The following is a 24,574-nucleotide window of genomic DNA, read 5'->3' as shown; positions in this document are numbered from 1 at the left end:
ACAGATATTTTTTTTCCTTCGCAAGTCAGAAAACCACTTCACACATTTTTTTTAATCAAGACAACATAAAATAATGGAGGAAATTCAATGTTTTTCTACATTTCATTTGGTTTTTTTTCCATGAAAGTCCAGGTTAGATGGAAACCAATGAAACATAAAATAAAGATCACAAAAAACAAACAAAAAAAAATCTGTTTTGGGCAGTGTTGTGAAATCAAAACCTGCACACACGGTGACAATGAAAAGTTTTGCAATAAGTGTGTCCATCTGTCCTGAGGAATCACTATGTCTCTGCAGAAAGGAAGTGAAACACCATCACAGTGGTGCAACATCCTCACTTTACTGCAGTCTGTCACATATCTGAGTCTGTCTCGTCTTCTCTGAAGGGAAGCACAGAGTTCAGAGGAAGAAACAAATGTATTCTTAAAAAGCTGAATAGGAATAAAAAAGGGTTAGACCTGACTGACCCCACATTTGAATAGTGAAATAATGTACACATTATGAAAGAAAAAGGAAGTTACATAACAGAACAAAACATGGCTCTATCATGTCAAAGAAATTCAGTGGTTTTAGAGCAAATTAAGAAAAGTCAACATTATGGCCTCAAAACAACTTCAAGCTCTTGTCCTTATTTGTATATTGTACATTTTTTCATGGACAATAACAACAATTTTCATCAAAAACTTGTTAAGAAAGCATAAAAATAAATGAGAAAACATGTACTATATAATCAGAAAAACATTGTTTTAATGGTCATGTTCATGTGGGTTAAGCTGGAACATCGACAAGTATGGAACCATTAGTGGACCCTAAAAGGAAGTGGTTCTGGTAGTAGTAGTAATATTCAGTATGTTAGTATGCAGTAGTTGTGTTGCTTTTTTAATGGAGATTACAAAGTGCACAGCCCTGTTTCCCAAGATCCTTTGTGTTCGCATTAAATGGGGAGTACTTCAAATCCAGATGTGAAACATGCTTTTGTGATAAATGATTTAACAGAGAACAACTGTGAACAAATGTTCAGGAAGACAGCAGTAGTATCAAAATTACCCAGGAGAAATATATATATATATATTATACGTGTATATATAATTATATTCATATATTAATCAATACACCATCAAACCATTTTTCCATTTATAGTCACCAGCTTTACTTTGTGAGTCTGCAGTGTGTCCGGGCTTGTGGCCAGTGCATAGCTCTGGCCAGGAACTGTCTCTTGGACTCGATTGAGTTTTGCTTATAACCAAAACAATGCAGTCCAACTCTCCAGTCTTCTGAAGCAGCACTCTGCTGTCTCTCTCCTGAGCCGAAAGAGTGACTTTTGTCTCAGGACTCGTGTCTCCCTCGTGTATGAATGGTCCTGCATCTCTGTTCCACACAAACTGCGGATTTCCACAACAGTAGCAAATACAACCGTCTTTTCTTTATTCCCTGCATGTCAATGATTGTACAGGTTGTACAGCACACAAGATCCCTCAATATAAACATGTGACACATCATGGTGGTATGCGGGAAAGGAAACAATAACAAAAACATGACAAGTTCACTGATCATAATAACACTGAAAAAAAAGAAATGAAAGAAAAACACTTTTTTATGCATGTGAACCATCTTTCCTGTAATTATTGTAAACTCAATGTGTAACAATACATACATTAATAACAATGTCCATTTTGAGCTACTTATGCTCAAACCACTACTTATGTAGCAGCTATAGCAGTTATTGTGGTTATTATTTACGGGTTAATATTTAATGTCACCACATAACTATGTTGTATTCACATGCCAAACAGACCTTGTGACCTGACCATGCTTGTGCCACATGATTGTGCTGCCACATGACTCTGTTGCTGCACATTTTTTCACCCAGAGAAACCGTCTGTCTGCAGGGTAACCAGGAGCTCTCCAACAGAAACAGCTGCAGCTGACCCATAATCTGCAACAATATTCAAATCACAAACTATTTACTGACAAGAGTAAGATGGAGAATGAGAATATTGAGGAAATAATCTTACATTTTGAGTTTGGCCTCACATGCTTACCTCCTCCAGTGAATCCTCGGTTACACCTCTGTTGATTTTGCTATTATAATTTCATCACTCTGGAAACAACCACATAACATAAGTTCTTGGTTAATGGCAATTATGCATCCCATTGGAAAATTGGTGCATGAAATGTGCCTTCAGTTTGCTTTTAGGAAAGATGTCAGGACTATTAGTTTACTCACACTAACCTTTCAAACCATTTTCAAAAATGTGCCACAGCTATCATTAGAGACACACTATGTACCTTACAGCTAATAAAGTGGTAATTCTCGGGATTAGATTGTTAAACTATCATGTGTACCTGACTATGAGCCAGATGTGCAGTTCCTGGAGTGGCACCTGGTTTCTTTTTGATGACTGATAAGCTGTTGCTCCTCTGGGCCGGGGTCTGACACAGGGGCGGGCGGGGCTTTGAACTCTGGGATATAAATGAGGAGGAGCTGTCCACTACCTCTCCACCAATGGCAGACAGGCAACTGTGGTCTGAGCTGCTGAAGTTGATGCATTCCCCAGATGATTCGGTGCTGTCCGCTGAAGGAGAAGCACATCAAGTTCAAATTAAATACATCTTCTTATTTCCCAATGCATTGGGCTAATATTGTATCATTTTCATTTACATTTTTCTCACAGATCAGTTGAGTATTCAGAGTCTGAAGGGAAATAGCAAACGGCCTAAAATCAAACTCACTCAGTGGATGGGGATTTTTCCACAGCTCACAGTTACGATGAAGGTGATACTGATGAAGGTGATGATTGTTGAGCTCATTGTCACTCGCAGCCTCAGGGGAGGAGCCGGCCGCAGGATTGGTCTCCACTCCCTGTAAATGGTTGGCGGGGTAACCAGCGAGGGGCAGCGAGCCTCGGCCGGAGGAGGAGGATGATTGGCTGAGGGTGGTGGAGGCCGTGCTGCCAGAGCCAATGGAGTGTGGTCGCGGGTACTCTAAGCCCCTGTGTGAATAACATGTCACAGGGACTGACGACACACATAGATAGACGTCATCAATGAGAAAATGATGTGCTGGATCAGTGAGCAATGAGGAGACAAGCATGACTGTTATTTCACATGTATTAGTTAAATTTAGTTACTGTGTCGGCCAGTTTTGATTAGGATATAAAACAAACAAACAAACAAACAAACAAACAAACAAACAAACAAACCTATAACTTAGTTTTCACCTTCCAAACTGTAAAATATCATGAGAATTAGAAAGACTGAAAGAGTCAGCAGCAGGAAACCCTGCTAATGTGCTCATAGTGACTATGTTAACATGCTGCATTTTAGTGAAGCTAATGCCAACATTTGCTAATTATCACTAAACACAACCTACAGCTGTAGCTGATGGCCGTTTTACAGGTCCTTGGAGATAAACCAAAGCACAATGTCCAGATTTGACCTGGTGATGGTCAGTCAGAGGATCATCACAGCTGCTACAGCTCATCCTGAGAGGATGGGTCATTGAGACACTTCAGTGTGGACAAAGGTGGCAGAAGTTAGCTGAACTTCGTTTGAAACTTGTTGTTGAAAATGTTGTGTGTGCAGCTCCTTACTTCTCCCAGACGGGACACAGTTCACAGCTCGATCACAAATTGCAGCATCACTTGGTTGAATGTCCATGAATGGTTTACAGCCCATTCCCATGAACACCCTCTCCTGCATACGCAGCTCTGGAACATGAGGTAGATTCACGACATGTTTTCAGATACGTGAAACATTTTTTAAACCGAACACTTGGTAAGAGCTACATCAAAAAAAACATGTTATTGTTGCTACAACCTCTACTGTGAGCTGCTTGATCCCACAGGATCCTCTCCAGATCAGTGGTCCAGGCTTTCTTCACCTCCATGCTGGAGGCCTTCAGGCAGTAGGTGTCCTCACTCTTCCTCCTGCGGAACCAGATCTCAAAGCACTGGCCACTCACGCCAGAGTTATGAGTCATCCCGATGTCGCTTGTCTGGGACGAAAAAGAGACACAAAAACCACACTGATTGAGATATCAAATGTGGTTAGGTGTTTTGGCTTCTCTATCTTTGCATGCTGGAGGCTCTAGATGGCTGTGAGGTGTAACTCGACACACTTGGGAAATGAAACATGCTGTAAATCAAAACTAAAGCTAAAAATAAGGTTAAGGAGTATTATGGCATATGTTCTGACCTTGAATGACTGTTTGTAGACGTAAACATCATTGCCAACATCTGTCCTTTTGGTTTTGCTGAAGAGGACTAGATGTTCAAAGAGGAAGACGCGGCGGATACATTTCTTCTTTCTGAAGAAAACTGTGAACTCGTCCTGGCGAATCAGTCGACCCTGCTCTTTTAAATTCACCTGATAGAGCAGAGCAGAGAGGAAAAGACATTTAACTTCATTTAACTGCTGTGTTAAAGTACATCTGATCTACCACTTCAGCATCTTACATCACAGTCCTGGATGGCGTCCATGGTGAGCAAATCGTTGCCGTGGCGCATCTGAAATCGAACCAGGTCTGCAGCTGCCTGAATCTCAGCCCTCTCACGCTCCCTCTCACTGCCAGTCAGATCAGGCACATGCACAACTGGGCCACGCACACTGGTCGAGAGCAGTTTACCCTCGACCACATCCTTTGGCCTGTATGAACCGGCCAGAGCCAACATGTCCTGCAGCAGGAGGCTGTACTTGCTGATCCTCTGGATGGGTCTCAGTAGATATGATGAAAGGTCCATCATGTCGCCCAGCTCCTGCTGCTTTTTCTGTAGGGGGAAACAAAGTGGATGTTAAAACTGAAAAGATAAAGCAAAACACTAGTAATCCAAGTCTGAGGGGGTGTTACAAGTACTGCAGCCACAAGAGTGTGTCAGGAAAGATTAATGGCAGACAATAATGTTCAGAAACACTCCTGATAAACTGTAACATGCACAAGACTTAATGACTCTGACCTTGAAGATGTCATGGCGACGGTACAGGATGAGGGCATCTGACTGGGGCTTGTTCCTACTGTACAGAGCGTACAGGCCAAAACTATCCCTCTGTGGAGACAACCCATGTAAGACCATGTAAGAAAATGTATTTTACTTACATATTGTATTTACCAAGTCGCTCCTCATTTTATAATGATCTACCTTTTATGATCTTTTAAGTAAAATTTTTGGTATATAATATATAATGATAATAAAAACACAAATTCATGACAGAAGTTAAAAATAAAATATAAGATAATCAGTATTTAGATATACTATTATATTATTAGGAACAGTGGTTTTCCACAGTTGCAACTCACATGTCTGAGAAAGCAACGGGCCACCATGGCCGGCTCCCTCTGACAGGCCTCCAGCTCTGGCAGGAAGTAGTGGCTGTGGAAGTCATAAAGTTTCTCCAGGTTACCAAAGATGACCCCTCGCTTGCCCCTGAGGTCCTGGGGGATGTCTGGTCTGTCCAGCAGGGGGAGGTAGTGGGTCAGGATGTAGCCCAGTGAGCGGACATACTCCCTCTCTGTGAACAGCAGCTCCTCCAGGACACGCTGCAGCCTCCTGATGAGACAGGACGGGACAAGTCAAGTCACTGACTTGAGTTCAGTCTGGATAAAACTGGTAGTAGTACTAGTATTTTATAATCTTAATATTGGTAGTGCTGGATAGATTAGGGGTGATGACTGAGGTTTATTTGGGGGGCAGTTAATTTGATAGGGACAGAATGACAGGAAAGTTGGGCAGAGGGAGAGGATGATGGCAGAGCCATGACTCAAACCCACAGCTGCTGCAATAAGGGCTGAGCCAAAGTGGCATGTGCTCTAGCAGGTGAGCCACTTACTATGACTATGTTTCTGTCCTTGCTGACTAATATGTTGCTTAAATCTTCTACAATTAAAAAAATAGGCTAGCATAAGCACTTTGACTTTTGAAACATGCTTGATCAAATATGATGATAAAAGGCTATTTTTAAATACATACAGTAATTATAATTACTACTAATAATAATTATATTATATTATTATTTTGTTTATAAATATAATTTAGCCATTTTGGTATTTATTCACCTCATGTTATTCGTCATTGTCAACAATTTTATTTGATGACACAGTCACATGCTGTAATCTTACTCTCTATGATTACTATGATATATACGTATATGTTGAGCATGAATGGATTCTGACACAAAGGATCCCAATACACAAAAACACGCCTTCAACCACTCCTGTGGTTGAACTTTATTAAATGTTTATTATAGCCAGCCTCAGTATAGGGCAGTTAACCCTACTGGAAGACAAGAAGACATACACAAGACAAGAAGACATTAGTTAAGGACATTTTCTCTTCTGACTGAGCTTGTTGACTTCCCAGTGAGATTGATATCTATGACTAACTGCTTGATCTAATCACTTCAAGCTGGGTGTCTGTGTCTGGTCCCTGTTCAATAATCCATTCATGCTGCCAAAATATAAAAGTGAGGCAAAGAAAGTCTGAAGAAACAATACCTGTAGCACGTCATTGTCAGCTTAGAGACAGAAAAGAGGGGCATGAAATCTTTTAAAGCCTTGCAAGACTCTAGAGATTAGTAAAACTAAAGGAATATCATTAAATTCCCACAAAATATAAACTTGCAAAGCAAATGACTGACAATTCAAATCTTTCTATTTATGAGTTAATTTCACCCACAGCTCCTGTGATAAACTTACAGGGCATTGCTGCCACTCTCCTGTGCATTTGCCAAACAAGACGATCCCTCGTATCTCCCAACAGGCAGGCTGGAGTGTTTGGAGCACGGGGTCCCGTTGCCTCCTGCAGCGCCCCGCTCACTCAGGCAGGAGTCCTCGGAGCAGAAGCTCCCGTGGCGCGAGATCTGGAACTTCTGCGCCTCCTTGAGAATCCGACAAGACGGCTGACCGTGGTGGGAGCAGGATGACGGTGGTCGAACCCGTTGCTCTGGAGGAGTGACCGACCCCGCTGTGGCTACACCTGTGGTGCACGAGTCCTGGCTTACTGATCTCCCTCTTAAACCTCGTCCCCATGGAAACCACTGACAGCCGACAGTGTGGGACTGAGACAGAGCAGCAGCGTCTCGTTCGCTCCTCGCTCTGCTTGCCTGTCTCCTCTTCGTCTCTCTCTCTGTTCTCCTTGTTGATCTATTTAAAAAATGAAATGCTTTGTCAGGAACAAAGAACTAGACTTGAAACAGAGCAGATCAAAGCTCTGCACTGCTTCAATCTCACAAATCTTTTTTTTTTTTCAAATTCTAGTGGAGATCTTAAGTTTACAAAGAAAATCATCAAGCCAGGCTTTGTATCTTGGAAATATGTATAAAAATGATCAAAAAAATTTGCAATGGGATTGTGTAGCTGTAAAAAACATGGAGCTGCAATATTTCCATGGAAGTTCATACACAGTAGATGTGTGAAACTGTCAGGCGATTTGAAATCAGATAATTTTCCAGCATTAAATTTAATCAATTATGATGCAATTGAAAGGAAACACTAGATGTTCATTAGTGTAGTGCTGAGTATCATGCTCATTTTTGTTGCATTCATTGATTATACAGTATCAGGATTTATAGGATTGGAAATGTGCATGAGTAACACAGTGGATTACAATCAATATTAGATAAATGCAGAGAAGAGATTCATTTCAGGTAAATTTTATTACCTGTGAGGTGACTGTGGAGTGACCTTTGCCCTCTGACTGGTTCCAGCATCCTCAGGTTCAATGACCACGCTACAGCAGGCTCCGTTTGTTGCATCAATCGTCTGCGTCTTTGCTAAATCCACTGCACCTGACACGATACCCTCCCACTGTGGGTGGCGAGGCCCCGGGGTCGATTGTACCACCAGACTCTGGCCCCCAGGCGACGCCGTCTGAACATTAGTGCTCATGACATCAACATAATGACATTCGCAACGGCTGCTGGACTCTGGGTTTTGGTGGTGAGCTACATCCACAATCTGCATCCTCTCCTGAAGCTGCTGTCTGGCCTCCTGACATCTCAGCCAGGCTGCGTTCCAGACTCGCATCCCCCTGGAGCCCCGCAGGGCGCCGGCCTCGGCCTTCACCTCCTGAAATTTCTCTGGGCTAAACTGCAGGAACCGGTCCTGGAAAGTCTGAAGGACAGACAGTGAATCACTGCTGGTGGTTGGACCAGAGCCCTGTGCCGTGGGGGGCTCAGACTGGCAACGCGAGGTGGTGCTTGGTCCACATCCACAGTCCTGGTGTGGCTGTTGAATTGGCTGAATGTTTAATTGACTCTGATCCAGGTAATCGGTGCATTCACTTGCCAGAACCACAGCCTGGTGGGAAAAGAGGATTGGGTCGTCATAAAACAACACAGCATCATCTTTATTTGTTTCTATAATGTTATTGTGCTCAGACTCACGGTGCAGTGGTGTAACTGCGGCAGATGTTATTTAGGCAGCACTAATGTAAAGTATGACAGTAAAACTAGTGTTGTCCTGTTGATGCCTTGTTCGAAATGAGAGAGCATCAGGCTCTACAGAATACTGTATGCTCTGATGAAATGCTCTCACATAATAGACAGATACCTAAATATACTGTATTTGATTGAAATTTGTTTATTTGGATAAAACCCCTTGAGATGTATCATCTCGTTTTCGAGGGGGTCCAAACATATAGACAAACATAGATTCAACAGACAAACATGTTCTCAACAATATAGAAAAACAAACAGACAAATAAACAAACAAAACAAACAAACCAAAAGACAAAAACAATAGTACAAACAAGGACAAACCACAGTTATTGTAACTACATTGGGACAAAACAAAACAACCATAGTAGGGCCACAAAGGTCAACACTGGTTTGGTTGATTTGGTTTGAATATGAGCGGCATCCCATTGGTGATGATTTCAATGTAAAGTTACTATTGTTTACTGTTTCATTTGAGGCTCTATTAATCTAAATTTAAATGTATAGTAATATAAACCTATATATACATTGTAGCTGTAAAACTGTTACCTCCAGAAAGGCCTTTGTGGGTTTCTCCTACAGGGTAAGAGCTGAGCTCATGAGCTTAAATACTGAATAACGATCTAATACAAACCTGCTCACAAAAATCACACACGTTGACCATGATTTGCAGCTCTCTGCCGCAGGCTTCTGCCCTGCACAGGAAGTCCTCCAGGCCTGACTTGAAGGCACAGACAAGAGACCTGAATGCGTCTGTCTCTGGATAGGAGAGCCAGCTCTGCTGAAGCCGCTCTGCCTCTGACACCAGAGACAAAGCATGGTGCCTTCGGTCCTGGGGAGCAGAGGAGAGAGATTCAGACAGAGGAACCAAAACGCACACAACGAAAGACACAAGCCAAGTTAGACTCACATTAGCTTCAATAAGGAAACCAGTGAAGCTGTTGAGGATCTGCTCCATTCTGTCTCCAGAGTCCTCGACTGACTCAGCCTCCAGCAGGTGACGCTCTCCTTCTACATTAAACCACTGCTGCATCTGCAAGGAAGGAAGTGATGCAGAGCAACACTGTGTAAACATGTGCACACTCAAGGAAACGCTATGTGTGTTCACACTTGTTTCTTTATTCATCTAATGTGTGCTGGAATTTCAGTCCACATCATACCAACGCATGGAGGACACTTAGGTCACGGCATCAATGTGACTCCACTCACTGCAATATTATGATTTCTTAAAGGTAGAGTTGGAGATCCTGGAGATCCAGGCCTCATTTTGAAAATACACAAGTCAAAAGTCCCAGCCCCACGCCTTCACCTTTCCACAGACGTGGGTGAAGACACACAACGTGCATTGCCAGAGCTATATTGATCTCCAGCCCAACCTTTAAGCTCATAACTGTAATGATGACCCCTTATTTTATTTGACTGTGAAGTGCACTCATCTAAAATATCTAATTGTACATGCGATGGTCAGTTAGTGAACTGACCAGTACCTGGGTGAAGTGCCCTTCCATCTCTCTGAGCTGCAGCAGGTACTCCAGGTGTTCCTGTGACATGTTGGACCTCTGAACGAGGACGTGAGCCTGTTCCTCCACGTGGTTGTAGAGGCTGGTCACTGAGTCCACTGCATCACTGCATGTCAGGAAGAGACAAATCACACAGCCTGATATCATGATGATGACACGAAAACCTTTCGCGAACATAGTTGGTTTTCTGCACATGTAAATAAAGCAGGTGAGAGCAGGAGTTTTTCCTCAGTCTTTACCTGAGGTCCTCGCAGTGGGGATACTTGAGGTCACTTTCCTTCCTCAGCCTCGCCAGGACAGCCCCGCCCTCCCTCTGCAGGCTAACCAGTCGGCAGTCCTCCAGTACATCCTTCATCAGAGTCCTCTGGTCCATCATGCACTGCTGCACAGTCTGTTTGAAATAAGCACACACCAGTAACTGATACAGTGAGTCTTGAAGACCTGTGCTGCTATATTGTGAATGTTATCTTGAAGACAAAACCTACAGTGCATAGTGTATCATCAATCAATACAGTTAGGTACCTCCAGGTAAACTCAGCTCCCCAGGCCTTAATAGTAGTAACAGCTTTAGAGTACCTGTACAGTGTCAGTCCTCTGGGGTTCCTCCAGTCTACTGATGGCTCTCAGTAGCAGGCTGGACGCCTCATGAAGATCAGATACAAACGGGAAGAGTTTCTAAAAGATAAAAGATTTCTGAACATGAATAAACTGTGAGCCCTGATAGGTAAAACAAATATTGCAAGGCAGAGAAAAAGAGGTTCAGGTAAGACAGCTGAGGTCACCTGGTGCAGCTCCATCCAGTCACAGTGGCTGTGAGACAGTGTGCCGTCCAGACAGGAGCTCAGCTGACTCCCCTCCGCCAGCTTCAGCAAGGCCTTCATCGATGTCACCACGTCAGTCTGCTCAGTGTAACAAATGTCTCAGTAACACCAACACATTTTCTCAACCTCAGAACTACTACAAACAGGACTCTCATGTCTGACTGGGATTGATCCCAAATAACACTGTGCAAATTACAATTTTTACAGTTTTTTTTGTTTTCTTTTATCTTTATAATTGAAATCACACTTCTCACTTTATAATCTGTTTATCATCTAAGGTGATATTTCGGAATCACGTACAGAAAGAGCAGAATACTGTTTTTTATGCTCATATTTCTCATAGGTCACCAGGCCACAGCCATGTTTTGCTCACATTTTTTGTCTCACCACGAACAATTACCGTTATTGATTGAGTGCGGTTTTAGCCTAAATGCAAACATGTCTCATAAGGAAGGCAATTCAGCAGGTTGAGATAGCTGAAAATCAAGACAAAAAACCCTAATAGTGGTTGGATCCTACAGATAACAGTCAAATGATAATAAAACATCTACTTGATTGGTGAAAATCTGGCCTGCTGGTTGCACTAAAGGAATACAATTGTGGCAAAAAAAACACCATATGTGTATCATGATATTTCACTCAGTCATTAGCAGTCATCCTCTGAAGAGAAATGTATTTCATAGATATTTCGATATGGAATCAAGGCCAGAAAATAACCTAGAAAAAAAAGACATACTGTACTTGTTATTCAATTCTTTTAACTTTAAAGTCACAATTGAACAATAAGTCCCAAACAGGTTCATCCCTTTTTGTGTGTCCTTTTCTGTTCTTGTATTTGCATGTGTTTTCTCATTTAAGTGTGCTGAACTCTCAGGGCTGCTGTATAAGGCTTGTGAAGAGGGGGAAAAGCTGACCTGGACACCGGGGCATCGCTCAGGCCGGGAGCTGCTGTCCTTATCCACCAACAGCACCAAACTGTTCACTGCCTGGGGACTCTGCTCCTGCAATAGTCAAACAGACCATAAATGTGACTTCACTTAAAGCATTAAAGTAAATGGAAGTGACATAAACACTGGAAAACTATATCACAATGATGTTCATACTGAAGAGGACCATACAATGTCTGACAGCTCTGACCTGCTGTACAGCAAAGGTTTTTTTTGTTGTGATTCTTACCTGAAGTGTCATCAAGGCCTTGTAGAGCTGTGGTGGAGGGTTTGTCCTCCTTGCGTCAAAAATGAGTGTCATCCCCGCTTCTCTGATTTCTCTCCTACACACATAGATAAAAGGCAAATTAGTACAAAACAGTTAGAGTGACCTTCATTGATTTACTGGGATGTGGATGTTAATACCTCACCTGGTGATGGAGTGGAAGTAGAGGAGCATCTGAAGGAGTTCCTGGCTTGTTACAGCTGATGTCCAACCTTGGTGGTCTCCATAGAACTCAACTATTGCTCTGTTTGTCCTGTCTCTGCCACCTGTAAGGGTTAGGGAGAGAAAAGATCAGGGAACATTTGAAACCCAGTTCTCTGTTTAATTCAATCAAATGGACTGAATTCACCTTAAAGGGATAGTTCACCCAAAATTCAAATTTCACTCATTATCTACTCACCCTCATGTCGACTAAGAGCTGTGAGAATTTTCAGAGTCCTCTGTGCCTTCTCGGAGTTACGGGGGGGTCCGCGCAGCAGTATTTGTCCATATAATGGTTGTGAATGGTGCTCACTTTTCTTCGTCCAAAAAGACACACCAAAAAACATCCAAATACCTCCACACAGCTCGTCTGTAATGTCCCTCTTGTATTGAAGCCTCAACATGAGAAATTGTTCCGAAAAAATTAAATAAGTCTATATTTTAAGCTTGTTTGTAGCGGAAGCTCCCAGTGTCTCAGTTCACTGCTCTTCCTGTGTCTGTGCAAATCTTGCACTGACCGGTGGAACAATTTCTCATGTCGGGGCTTCAATACAAGAGCGACATTACAGACGAGCACTATGGAGGTATTTGGATGTTTTTTGGTGTGTCTTTTTGGATGAAGAAAAGTGAGCACCATTCACAACCGTCATATGGACATGCAGTGCTGCACGGAGCCCCCCTGTAACTCAGAGAAGGCACGGAGGACTCTGAAACTTCTCCCAGCCCTTAGTCGACATGAGGTTGAGTAGATAATGAGTGAAATTTGAATTTTGGGTGAACTATCCCTTTAATGAATAAAAAAGGAATTACTTCTATTTTCCTATTGTTTCTTTTAACACTTTGACAAACTATGTATCCAGATAAGAGTGAGTATCATGGTTGTCAAACTAATTTACCTGTGCGAGATGCTACTCCCAGATATAGGGGGTGGGCTTTGGGGTCTGGGGATCCCAGAGGGAGGTGGTGCGGTCTGGGACGGGCAGAAGCTGACTGGGAGATCCTGTGTGTGTCTGCAGCTGGAGGCGGATCTGTCTGCGAAAGGTTCTTTGTCGCCTGAGGGACGTTTCTACTGGACATGGATGCGCTGCTGTGCTGAGCACCATCTGAAGAGAAGATGTGTTGTTGAAACAGCTGAGGACTGATTTTCAAATGTAACTGAACCTAGAAGAAGCAAAACTAAGAACAACATAACTATGCACCTGGAATGACCATCTTCCTCCTGTTGATCTTGGGTGAAACCAGTCTGAAGGCTGTGCTGTTTTTACACTTGACCACATGAAGCTGGGGAATCTCCGGACAGGCGTCAATGTTTTCTCTCCTCCTCACGTTCTGACCTTCAACAATGACCAGCTCACACTTCTCAGAGGTGTCCACCACCGCTGTGGAGAGGGATGAACATCTTCCATCTGACATGGATTCTCTGTTTTGTGGAGCCGTGAGAGACTTTGGACTCATCCCTGTGCTTCTGTTTCCAAGTCTTTCATGAGGCTTGAGGATCATCCTTGAGATTTCACTTGAACTAAACGGTAATCCATGTTGTTTGACAGAGATGACATCGGACTGGTTGGGATCATTTGAGCTTGACAAATGTCTATTGGTACCTATCCTCTTTCTTGGTAATGAATTTCCCCCTATCACACTGTGTAAATTGCCAGAAGGTTTGGCAGAGTGTGCTCCTCCTGGTTCCCTGAATGGCACGGTGGTTTTTTCGGGTGCCTGCCCTGGTAGCCCACCATATTTGAAAGGGATACAGGGGACCGTGTTTGAATCCCCTGGTTTTGAATATGGCACAGCGTTTTTTTCTCCAGATTCCTTACAGATGGTTCCACTAACCGAGAAAGGAAACTGGTTGTCACACCACATCGCTTGAGAATGACACCATGGATCCCCCGGTTCTGTACCTAGTGGCCTGTGTCTGTTGTCACACTCTAAGAAGTTGCCCTCCTCCTCCAGCACCGTCAACATATCCCCCCTTTCTTTCTCCTGGGCAAACGCCACAGGGTTTTGTATAGCAGCCTGGTAGGAGTCTCTGTATCGACACCTCAGCTCCTGAGCTCTGGAAACCTTTCCACCTTGTTTCCTTGTCATGCACGGGGTACAGGGTTTCTCTGAGAAACGGACAGTGCGGATACACTGAGGTGGTTCCAGGGAGTTGGGGTGTGGCTGGTGTGACTGGGAATGATGCTGTAGAGCAGATGGAGGTCCTGCTTCGGTTGACATGTTGGGTGTTAATGACACAGGGGCCCCTGATCTGGAAGGGCTATGTGTTTGCGGTTTCACAGGTAACTGCAAATGTGCCTGTGATGGTGTCTGAGGTAGTATCTGTGTGTTTGGCTGGCTGTGCATTTGTGTTTGTCTCTGTGTATAACTGTGCATTTGTGCCTTGGTTTGTGAGTGTGGATGCATTTTCACTTCCAATTTCTGTTGCTCCTCTGTTGCTAAGTGAGCTTTGGCAAAAAGCAAAGTTGCCTGTAGAACATCAATATAATCCCCCTCTGCAGCAACTTGGCCCGCCGGCTCACTTTTGCTTGTATCTTGCAGGTTTGTGAATTTCTGTTTATCTTGCCCTTTGGTTTCAGAAACAATCTCATCTGCACCCCTGCGTGTATTTGTACTTGCAGGAGTGCACGTACCTGATAATGTGCTTGTTTTTGTAGCAGTGTCTGGATCTGTCCCTGTAGAGCGGCTGTCCCATGTATTTGGGGACACCCAGCCTATAGGCTTAGGCTCTGTTTCAGTTTCTTTCACTTTGACCGGCTTTGATGAAGAAGCAGCACTAGTATCCACCAGGCAGAGTGACACAGCAATGCCGTGCTTCGCTGGACATATTCTGGTCTCAACAGAAAAGGCAGAGGGATGTGAGGAAGAGGTTAAAATTGAACTCTGAATGGTTACGTTACACTGTTTAGGTGCAGACTCTGTAGCAGGGGACAGAGAAAATGAATGATGTGATTTCTCAGAAAAGAGAGGAAGAGGTGGAGGAAGAGGAGGTGGTAAAGGAGGATATGAAGGAGGAACAGAGGCCATACTATTCCCAGCGCAATCTGGAACACCCACGAAATCAGGTACGGCCACCCGTTCCCATGGTAACCTCACCACGCCCTGCTCGGTGGCAAGCAGGCACCGGCTGAGAGGCGTACCCTGGCGGCCCTGGTTTATCTCCTTTAACCAATCGGGGCTGAATATACAAGGATAGGAGGTTTCGGGGATTGGGGTCTCCTCGACGACCTCCACTCTCAGCCCCTCCTCTTCCAGGAGGCTGCGGACAACGATGCGAGCTGATTGGTCACAAAACGGTGTCACCTGGAGGTAAAAGTCGCCAGGGTGAAGCAGCAAAGGGTTGAGGGGTGCGAGGTGGATGACAACTTGGTCACCCAAACACAGAGGCCAGCCCTCACAGAGGAAGAGTACATCAGAGAACTGAGCCTGAAGGGGACAAGGATGAAGTAGATCAATGTTTTTTGTCTGTTTTCATTATGATATGAAGTGAGCAACAACATCTCAGTGCAGCTTTGTATCTTAAAGGGATAGTTCACCCAAAATTCAAATTCCACTCATTATCTACTCACCCTCATGTCGACTAAGGGCTGGGAGAATTTTCAGAGTCCTCCATGCCTTCTCTGAGTTACGGGGGGGTCCGCGCAGCAGTATTTGTCCATATAATGGTTGTGAATGGTGCTCACTTTTCTTCGTCCAAAAAGACACACCAAAAAACATCCAAATACCTCCATACTGCTTGTCTGTAATATCCCTCTTGTATTGAAGCCCCGACATGAGAAATTGTTCCGAAAAAATTAAATAAGTATATGTTTTAAGCTTGTTTGTAGCGGAAGCTCCCAGTTCTCTGCTCTTCCTGTGTCAGTGCGACCGGCGGAACAATTTCTCATGTTGGGGCTTCAATACAAGAGGGACATTACAGACGAGCACTATGGAGGTATTTGGATGTTTTTTGGTGTGTCTTTTTGGACGAAGAAAAGTGGTATCCATTCACAACCATTATATGGACAAATACTGCTGCGCGGACCCCCCCCGTAACTCAGAGAAGGCACGGAGGACTCTGAAAATTCTCACAGCTCTTAGTCGACATGAGGGTGAGTAGATAATGAGTGAAATTTGAATTTTGGGTGAACTATCCCTTTAAGGCTGTCTTTACACTACAGGCCTTGATGCCCAATTCCGATTTGTTGCCTATATCCGATTTTTTCGTCCGTCTGTTTACATGTTCTATTGAAGTGACCCATATCTGATATCTGCATTTACACCTGCCTTGCTTGCACGAAACGGCCCACATGCGTAGACGCGGTTGGCCCAGGTAAACAACACACACTGCCATCAATATGCGCCATCAACGCATTTTTGATGACGTACGACCCACAGGGAATATCCGATCTGACTGTTTACACTGCAGATGCACTGGCGGATATCCAATTTGTATCTGATTTATTTCCAGATATAACAGAACTAACTGAATCCTATGACAATATCTGATAGCGTTTTTTTCCCGTTAACACGTTCATGTTACAGATCCGATCTGTGCCACTTGAGAGGAAAAAAATGGAATTGGGCCCCTTTAACCTTGTAGTGAAAGACAGCCTATGTCTCCACAGACTCTCACACAAGCTTAGAGAGCCACAAGGCGGTGACTTACACATGCAGCCTGCTGCACAGTGTCCAAGATGTGCTTAGCTGGGACCAGAAAGTCCAGCAGGCACCGCAGGGCGTCCCCCTGATAGCGACTATCGATGACTTGGAAGAGCTGGCTGAGAAGGGTGGGGGCGGTGGCCTCAAAGGGCGGGTACAACACCGACAGCAAGTTCTGGATTGAGCCCTCCAGGGAATCAAGGTTCTGCAAACACAGAGGAGAGAGAGGTGAAGCTTCAGCACAGGATACATGAGAGTGACACAATGTATTGATGTACACTGCTTGGATGGAAACAGCCACCAACGTCTCCAGTTTAAACCTTGTCATGTGATGCAATTTCACACATCACCCACATACTTGCTCAGTAAAGGAAGACAAGCTGGAAAAATTTGTCTCTGCAAATATGTGACATTTCAATTAATGACAGATAATGAAGACAAACTATTTCCTCAGTACTTTTAGAGATATTTATTTTATTTTGAGGGAAATATTTATGCTATGTTATCTGTAATGTAATAGTTTTTTTATTTTTATCATTTATTAGTATATAACATGTCAGACAATCCTGACAGCAGTCCATCAGAGTTTCATATATTTTAAATTTCACAAATACATAACACGGCACCCGAAAAGCTGCAATAAATCCTACAACATCTGAAACTTCAGCACCAACAAATAATTTAAATAACAAACCAACAAATGATTAAGAAATGATACACAACAGGAAACCTGGAGTCAGTGGGTCACGTTCATCTGACTGAGGCCCTGTGCTCAACCTCCTGACCTGGTGAGAGAAAAGCTACACAAACACAAACACTCAGTGCTCATCATTAAACATATAGTCAGCCGGCCTGACAGCAAACATCCAAGTAAACACAGTGTGTAATGGCCGGACTCAAGGCTAGCTAGCCTCCCGGTTTATGGTTTCACATTCCCTTTGACCCGAACTCATGGCCCGCTACCCACTTTTAGGCCCTGCTTAATTTAGCCTAGCAAAGGCCACGGCAGCAGACCTCAGGGGTTAATGTATATATACAGGCACAGAGTCTCTGTGGGGGAATATATGGTATCTGGAGGGGGTGATGTGTGAATGTTGACGCATAGCATGAATGCTGCCCCCTTTTCCCCCCCAGGCATGTTTCGACTATATGCAATTACACTAATGTCTGTGAAAATCCTGCAATGTTCAGCATAGAATAGCCTGATATTTAATGAAGAGATCACAATCAGGAAGTCATGGTATTCCCCAAAACCCAAACAATCCTAGATGTAGATACAAAAACCAGAACAGACTTGCCACTGTCATCACAACACAAACCCATCGATCAAAATGATTTCCAAGTCACATCATGATATAATAATATTATAGGAGCTGGAAAGGCCCCTGTTATCTGTTGTGCATCTTCTATTCTGTACCTTTGAGATGAGAAATAACACTCTGTCTTTGAAGGCTTTAGTACTCTATACTAAGTGGACTCTCTCACTGACATCTCCTTGTGTGTTTGTTTTTTTATGTGTCTCCCTCTGCACGTCCCCCCCTTTTTTTCTCACAAGCAAACTGTCTTTTCCCATTACATTTTCATCTAAGAGTGCTGGACTCTCAGCTTGTCCACAGCCCCCACAGCTCCACAAACAACACAGTGACTCACAGCTTTCTGGTCAGTCCTGCCACACCCTGCTGGGGCCACAGTGATGGGTGATCATGATAACACTAAGGAGAGGGAGGGGGACAGTAATGGAGGCACTGGGTATGTCTGTCAAATCAGTGTGGGATGAGGATGGCTGGAGACTCAGAATGACATTATGTACAATGAGCAATGTAGTTTCCCACTCATGGTTTTTAAATTCAGTGTTTCACCATCCTGAAGACAATGGGAACCTGCTTCATCAGCTCTTGAGTAATGGCAGTGACTTCCACTGATTTTCTCACTTAGGGACTCTATATTTGGTCTGATGATATTTAGCAAAGGGCAGCTTGAAAATAGCTGAAGTGTAAATGAGTGCAATCTTAAGGAAATGAAGCAGTGGGTTGGGTCTGTTGGGCAGTTATGATACATGATACATGAATAAATATGCAAAGTCTTTGGAGAGCTTCCAAATGACAGTGAAAAAACACTGCCGCTAATGGAAGTCAGTTGGTTTGTTCGGATGGTGGATCGATGTGTTTGTGTGTGTGTGTGTGTGTGTGTGTGTGTGGGTTTGAATCTGTGTGTTTATCTGAGAGTCTCTTTCCAGTATGTTGTGTGGACCGGCCTCTCTGCCCAGGCCAGCATACTGTTGCAGCAGATTCACATGGCTCTGTATAAACACCCAGACCTCTCTCACTCAACCACTGAAATAAATAATGATGCTCACATTACATATATCTCTGCCCGGTATCATTAGGAACAGAAATAGTCTTTGAACATTCCCGATGTCAGGCAGCTTCCTGCACGGACACAACAAAACATTTTACCATAAAAAAACAAAATAAACTTAAAGCATTCATGGCGGCTTCATACATTCCTGTGGGACATTTTTACCCTGCAGTGTGTCTTGAACTGTGACATTACTGTTTTTAGATGACATGCAGCAAAATTCCCCGGCCTGGTCTGAAATGAGGATGTTGTGATTGCATGATACACAATACAGAAAACCGGGCCAGTGGGTGACCCAACTTGTCCTTTTACAATACATACTAATAGTTTCAAAAACTGTTAATCCATTTCAATCCTAAAGACCAACTGCCAGTGGGAACAATAATAATGTGATTACAAAACAGAGATTTAATCCTAAATACAGGATTAAAAGTTGGGGAGGGAAAGAAATAGGAAATAAACTCACCTAAAATAAACAGTGCTACACCTTCCTACTTCTACTCTACCTTCCATCTGATTATGAAGTGTCCCCATGAATAATATGCCAGAGAAGTGAAGCACAATAAACACAACTGACGCGATTTGGCCAAACTTCAAAGCATCTACAGACACTGATACAGCTCCTAAGTAAGCATGAAAAGAGTCAGTTTCCTGTATTTAGTTCTGTGGGTTATCATCTGAGCTGATGCACAGATTCCCGACCAGATCACGCAAACTATGTGACATGTGATGTCTGCTGCCCACACAGAGGACAGCTGAGGGACAGAAATTAAGGGAGGGGGTTTTCATCCCAACTCGTTCCTGTAACTGAGTTTGATTAACATCTTTCTTTTTCATCATACTGAGGCTTCTGTCAACTCAGCTTGACATTTTTTGGACCAAAGTTGAAGCTGAGTTACAAGTGCTGTAATTTCACATCCAGTAAAATAATATTAATAAATGAATTACTAACAGGAAGTGCGAAGTGCTGTGAAATAAATGGGGTTGCCCCAGTGGGAAGCTTATGGAAACAAACTAAATGAAACATCTTTATGCATGTTACACTCATGTGTTTGATGCACTTGTGTATTTCCCATGAACACAAAACACCATTGAACACTCTCTAGCTATTGTGTATAGATGGTAACCAGAATGTGGTAGTCAAACAAGACAGTGGAGGTTTTGAGTTGAAGTGAGTGGTGATGTTATGTCACAGCAGAGTACTTTCTCCACTATAGGGTTTTTAAAATTGCATGAATGTATTGAATGACACAACAAAACTGTATGAAAAGTAAAATGTTTGTCTATTAGAAGTTGTGTTTTTGACTCAATGACATCATCCCATGGGAGCAGTTTTGCATATGAACAGAATGGTTCATATCCTAGCCAAATATATACTTCCTTAGAAATTGCTCTTGCTTTGCATTGGGTGAGATTCACTTCTTCACACACTTCACGCTCAAAAACAAACTGGACTATACTGGAGTTTAATCACAGAGAGACGTTTTGCTTCCGCTCTGGAAGGACTCCCTCTCTAGCGTGTGTCACCACACTCTGATGATGATGCGCCATCCGCTGGAAACCAAAACTTTCTGACAGACAACAGCTTGCTCCAAAAACGTGTCACCTGACCAGGAAACACCGACAGCGACAGACAATCTTAACTATTATGTCATCTGGAGAAAGATTCAATTGTGCAGTAAACAGATTAGCTCTGACGCAGAAGCTGTGTGGGTGACAATCGATAAAGCACAGCAGAGCCTCACACTGGGAACATGACAGAATATGTGCACTGATGAAGAGTCTTCTTGTTAAAACAGATGCCTGTTAAAATGTGAGATTCTTTCATGGTGAAGAAGCTACATGTCAAAACTATTCATCACATTTTTTTTTAAAGAACTTCCTTCAGCTGTCGGAAATATCTGTTATCCAACCTTGAATCATCTACTGCAATTACATTAACAACTAATTAGCATCATTAAAGTCCTCACATGTGTAAAAATTTATTAAAATTCTACCCTTTATTTGTGATCAATGATCTTTTTCCATATTATCATGTGATGTGCTATGAATTTCATTCTTTTGTAATATGTTTGGTGTATGTTTGACATTGGCCTTGGTGCTGGTCTGTGCTGCCTTCTCATTGCTGTTCTGCAGCATGAAAAGCTATACATTATATATATCTATTTGTGTGTGTGCGCAAGAGTGTATGTGAGTGTAAAAGGTCCAAAATACCTTTTCTCGAGGGAGCTTTTTTTTTTGTTGAGCAAATGGATGCATCTAATAGATCTGATGTTGTACCTTTTAGCTTAAAAGCTGCACCTTTGGACTAAAAGGTACAGAAAAGGTTTTTTTTTCTTTTTTCTTTTTAACACAGCACTCTGTGGGTCTCCTCAACAACACACCCGATGACAACAAGCACATATGAGACACAAACCATATTACACTGGGGTTGGACATAAACAGAGCAGAGCACGACCACTGAGGCACCGAGAAGGCAAGACCGTATATTTAGTAGCTTCGCAGGGATCAGCAAATTGGAGCTTGCGGAAGGCAAACACTAATCATGATGGCCTTGATCAGCAGGGAGGTTTGAAGGTGGCTGTAAAGTAGCAGTCAGGAGGCAGCGAGGCCTGTGTTTAAGTCATTAAAAACACGTCAGGGAAAATTATGAATGAGCCAGAACTTTAAACACGTCTTTAAACTCATCATAAGTAAGCTGACGTGTCTCAGCTGTGTGTGTGTGTGTGTGGGGTGTGTTATTATATCAAAACATGACTTCCCTTTCACTGACACATAAGTATCATCTGTAATTAGCCCACAGCTGTGCTTGATGTAACTCACACCAGCAGATAACAACCAGAAACCTTCACTTACTGTAGGTACCGGAAAAACAGCTGAAAACACAGATGAACAACAAACTTCTCAGATCAAACACCGAAACACTTAACATCAAATCTGTTAAATCACACTGAATCTTACAATCATGCCAGCACCTAAAGATCATAATTATGACATTAACTGGGAATTGCCTGCCACTGCCTCTGAGCCATATCAACTCATTCAGCACATGGACTCTGAGTTACTGTAACTGAAAAAGTACATCATCAGAAATGTTGCGGTGTGGTGTGCTCTTGCGGACGGTTTCTCGTTCTCCAGCCAAAGCAAAACACAAACTGGAGGGAGGCTCCAGGTAAAGATGAGGTGATGATTTGTAGTTGTGCAAACTGGGCTGTTGAGCTAACTGTTGTGTATTTTCCATTGAATCACAAGACGCCTTTCTGCAGGGAGAAAAAAAGATGCTCTGTGTAACCTGGTCAACACAGGAACAAATACCCAAACATTGAGGTCACTCCCAAAGCAGGAATAGTCAGGTTAACGGACTCTGGTTTCAATGACATGGTGTATGTGCAGGAAACAGGGTGGGAAAACACACATCCACACCCACACACACACACAGACACACATCACCCTGCCAGATCAAACCTACAGGAGACCTGGGCGGGCATTTTAAAATTCAGCTGCCTACCTAACATCCTTCCAGTCACTGGGTGCCAAACAAAATCAACTTTATGTATGCGCGGGGCACACCCTCTGTGCAGCCCGGGCAGGAGGAACAACACAGAGAAAACATATTCATCCAGAAATTTTCCTCGTCAGGATCTGCAGGCTGAGATCCTCAACGGGCCATAAGAGGAGGAAACGTCCACCCTCTCACTTCAAGTTCTAAATATCAGACAGTGTCGTCTTCCCTGGTGCTGTAGGACAGTTTCTTCACACCAGACCTCCTCCTATGGCTCTTGAATGACTCACATGCCAGTAGTAGGGGATCCAGGAAGGAGGCAGATACAGTGGCTGGTTTGTGAAATCTGCCTTAATGCGCGGTAACCTGAGATCTTCACCTTGAGTCAAAACACGAGCAGAGAGCAGCGGGCAGTGTGAGCTATGGCAGCTATGCTGAGTGTTGCACACAGAGTACATGCATGTTTCAACATAAAGGGCTGCTTGTCAGGACATAATAAATAAATGACTCAGCAAGACTATTTAAAAAGGAATCTGTCACGTCTGACTTTAGACTGATTTACTTTTCTTTTTTTTCCCAAATGATGAACATGTTTTCAGAATGAAGGGTGAGGTCATCAGTTTAAGTGTTTAAAACTTTAAGGCAACTCCTCACATTCGAGATATATTGAGCCTCGGCTGATATTCAACATTTTTGTTTGATAAATGACGAAAAGATTGATCAGCTATCAAAATTAATGAGCTGATCCATCAAGTCAGGAGTAGCATGGAGCTTCTCTGCCTCATCTTACATCTTGCAAACAGGATAATGACAGGAAAACTGTACATTATAATCTGACTGCCATGAAACAAAAACCCCACTGGACATCCAACATCCTCTGACAGGTTTGCTTCGTATACAACATCACTAAAACCTCACAAACTACAGTATAAGAGCACATGAAATAAATAGCTCACGAGTAACAGGTCTTACCATGTTATTAACAGTGACTGTATAACAGTCAGACAGGAGAGAGGAAGTCATCCAAGATTCAACTCAATAAAGTTTCAAGTTGAAATATGAATCAACATGTATCCCTAACAGCTGAAAGAAAGAAAAAAGAAGAGAGGATGCTGTGTTCACTCTGAGTGAAGACAGACCGGGGTGTAAATGAAGCTGATTCTCACGATACCATCTTCCTTTACTGCGTGCTGTCATTCCCGTTCATCACAACGGCGACGGCAGCTGGAATAATCCAAAGTGGGTGATGGTCATCTACAGAGTCGCTGCTCCCGCTGCTCCGAGGCTGCTGGACCAAATCACAATCCATACTGCCCAGACACTCGTTCACAGTCCAGTGAGTGTGGAAAACCTTAAGCCAGCTGGATGAGCATTCGTGGAGTCCTCAGCTGCACTGCACTTAAGTCTGTGATTTGTCTTGTTTCCTCCTTCACTCTCTCGCTCTCCCTTTCTGCCGCTGATTTATTGTGCTATCTGCTTTCTGTCTCTGCTCCTCTGTCTCTCTGTGTGCTCTCTCTCTCTCTCTCTCTCTCTCTCTCTCTCTCTCCTTCTTGCAGCACCTCCACCACCGGTGCCGGGTGCTATGTTTGTCTGAGAGAGGGGTGAGTGTGGCCAAACACGAGGAGAGGTGAGAGCAGGAGGGAGAGAGAGAGAGAGAGAGAGAGAAAAGAGAGAAGCCTAAATGTACATGCAAGCACTTCTATCCTTTCCTTCTTTCTTTCTTACTATTTCATTTTATTATTACTATTTCCTATCTCACAGCATGTGTTAGATGTAAGTCCTCAATAATTTCACGCTGTTAAGCAGACAATGGGTTATTTGTTGATGTAACAGTAATGGACTGGCAGAGATGGCATTTACGGTGGTTTAAAGTGGTGCAGTTTGATTTT

The 24,574-nt window shown here is 43.2% G+C and overlaps 1 protein-coding gene across 3 annotated transcripts; it reads right to left on the bottom strand.

Annotated features, from left to right (window-relative positions):
* Positions 1-98: 98 nt before the first annotated feature.
* LOC146984429 (pleckstrin homology domain-containing family G member 4B-like) lies at positions 99-23,864 on the bottom strand. 3 transcript variants are annotated; one of them, XM_085781460.1, is made up of 25 exons: positions 23,658-23,864; positions 16,833-17,030; positions 13,384-15,610; positions 13,081-13,287; positions 12,129-12,249; positions 11,948-12,041; positions 11,686-11,772; positions 10,733-10,849; positions 10,527-10,625; positions 10,190-10,341; positions 9,918-10,056; positions 9,341-9,463; positions 9,065-9,262; positions 7,656-8,293; positions 6,692-7,138; positions 5,297-5,546; positions 4,956-5,045; positions 4,458-4,769; positions 4,198-4,368; positions 3,820-3,997; positions 3,594-3,710; positions 2,734-3,018; positions 2,347-2,576; positions 2,016-2,101; positions 99-1,936 (listed from the first exon to the last, which is right to left on the bottom strand). In XM_085781460.1, exons 1-24 carry the CDS (start codon positions 23,706-23,708, stop codon positions 2,063-2,065), a joined length of 6,570 nt encoding a protein of 2,189 aa, XP_085637586.1. In that variant the 5' UTR covers positions 23,709-23,864; the 3' UTR covers positions 99-1,936; positions 2,016-2,062. The 3 variants fall into 3 exon arrangements, with proteins under 3 accessions (XP_085637586.1, XP_085637585.1, XP_085637587.1); XM_085781459.1 differs by having other exon boundaries at positions 2,043-2,101; XM_085781461.1 differs by lacking the exons at positions 99-1,936; positions 2,016-2,101; positions 2,347-2,576 and having other exon boundaries at positions 2,775-2,993.
* Between the last annotated feature and the right edge of the window lie 710 nt (positions 23,865-24,574).

The sequence above is a fragment of the Trachurus japonicus genome, chromosome 7 (assembly GCF_045865225.1).
Source record: "Trachurus japonicus isolate A0001 chromosome 7, Traja_1.0".
NCBI lineage: Eukaryota > Metazoa > Chordata > Actinopteri > Carangiformes > Carangidae > Trachurus > Trachurus japonicus.
The sequence above is the reverse complement of the archived record's forward strand: the minus strand, read 5'-3'. Positions and strand labels throughout refer to the sequence as shown.

Bases quoted from the DNA above. Each gene is read 5' to 3' on its own strand.
- LOC146984429 (XM_085781460.1), bottom strand. From the start codon at position 23,708: ATGACTTCCTCTCTCCTGTCTGACTGTTATACAGTCACTGTTAATAAC. The intron at 12,250-13,080 runs GTAAATTAGTTT...TAACCCTTACAG, and splicing joins GGGAGTAGCATCTCGCACAG to GTGGCAGAGACAGGACAAAC. The intron at 12,042-12,128 runs GTGAGGTATTAA...CTATGTGTGTAG, and splicing joins TACTTCCACTCCATCACCAG to GAGAGAAATCAGAGAAGCGG.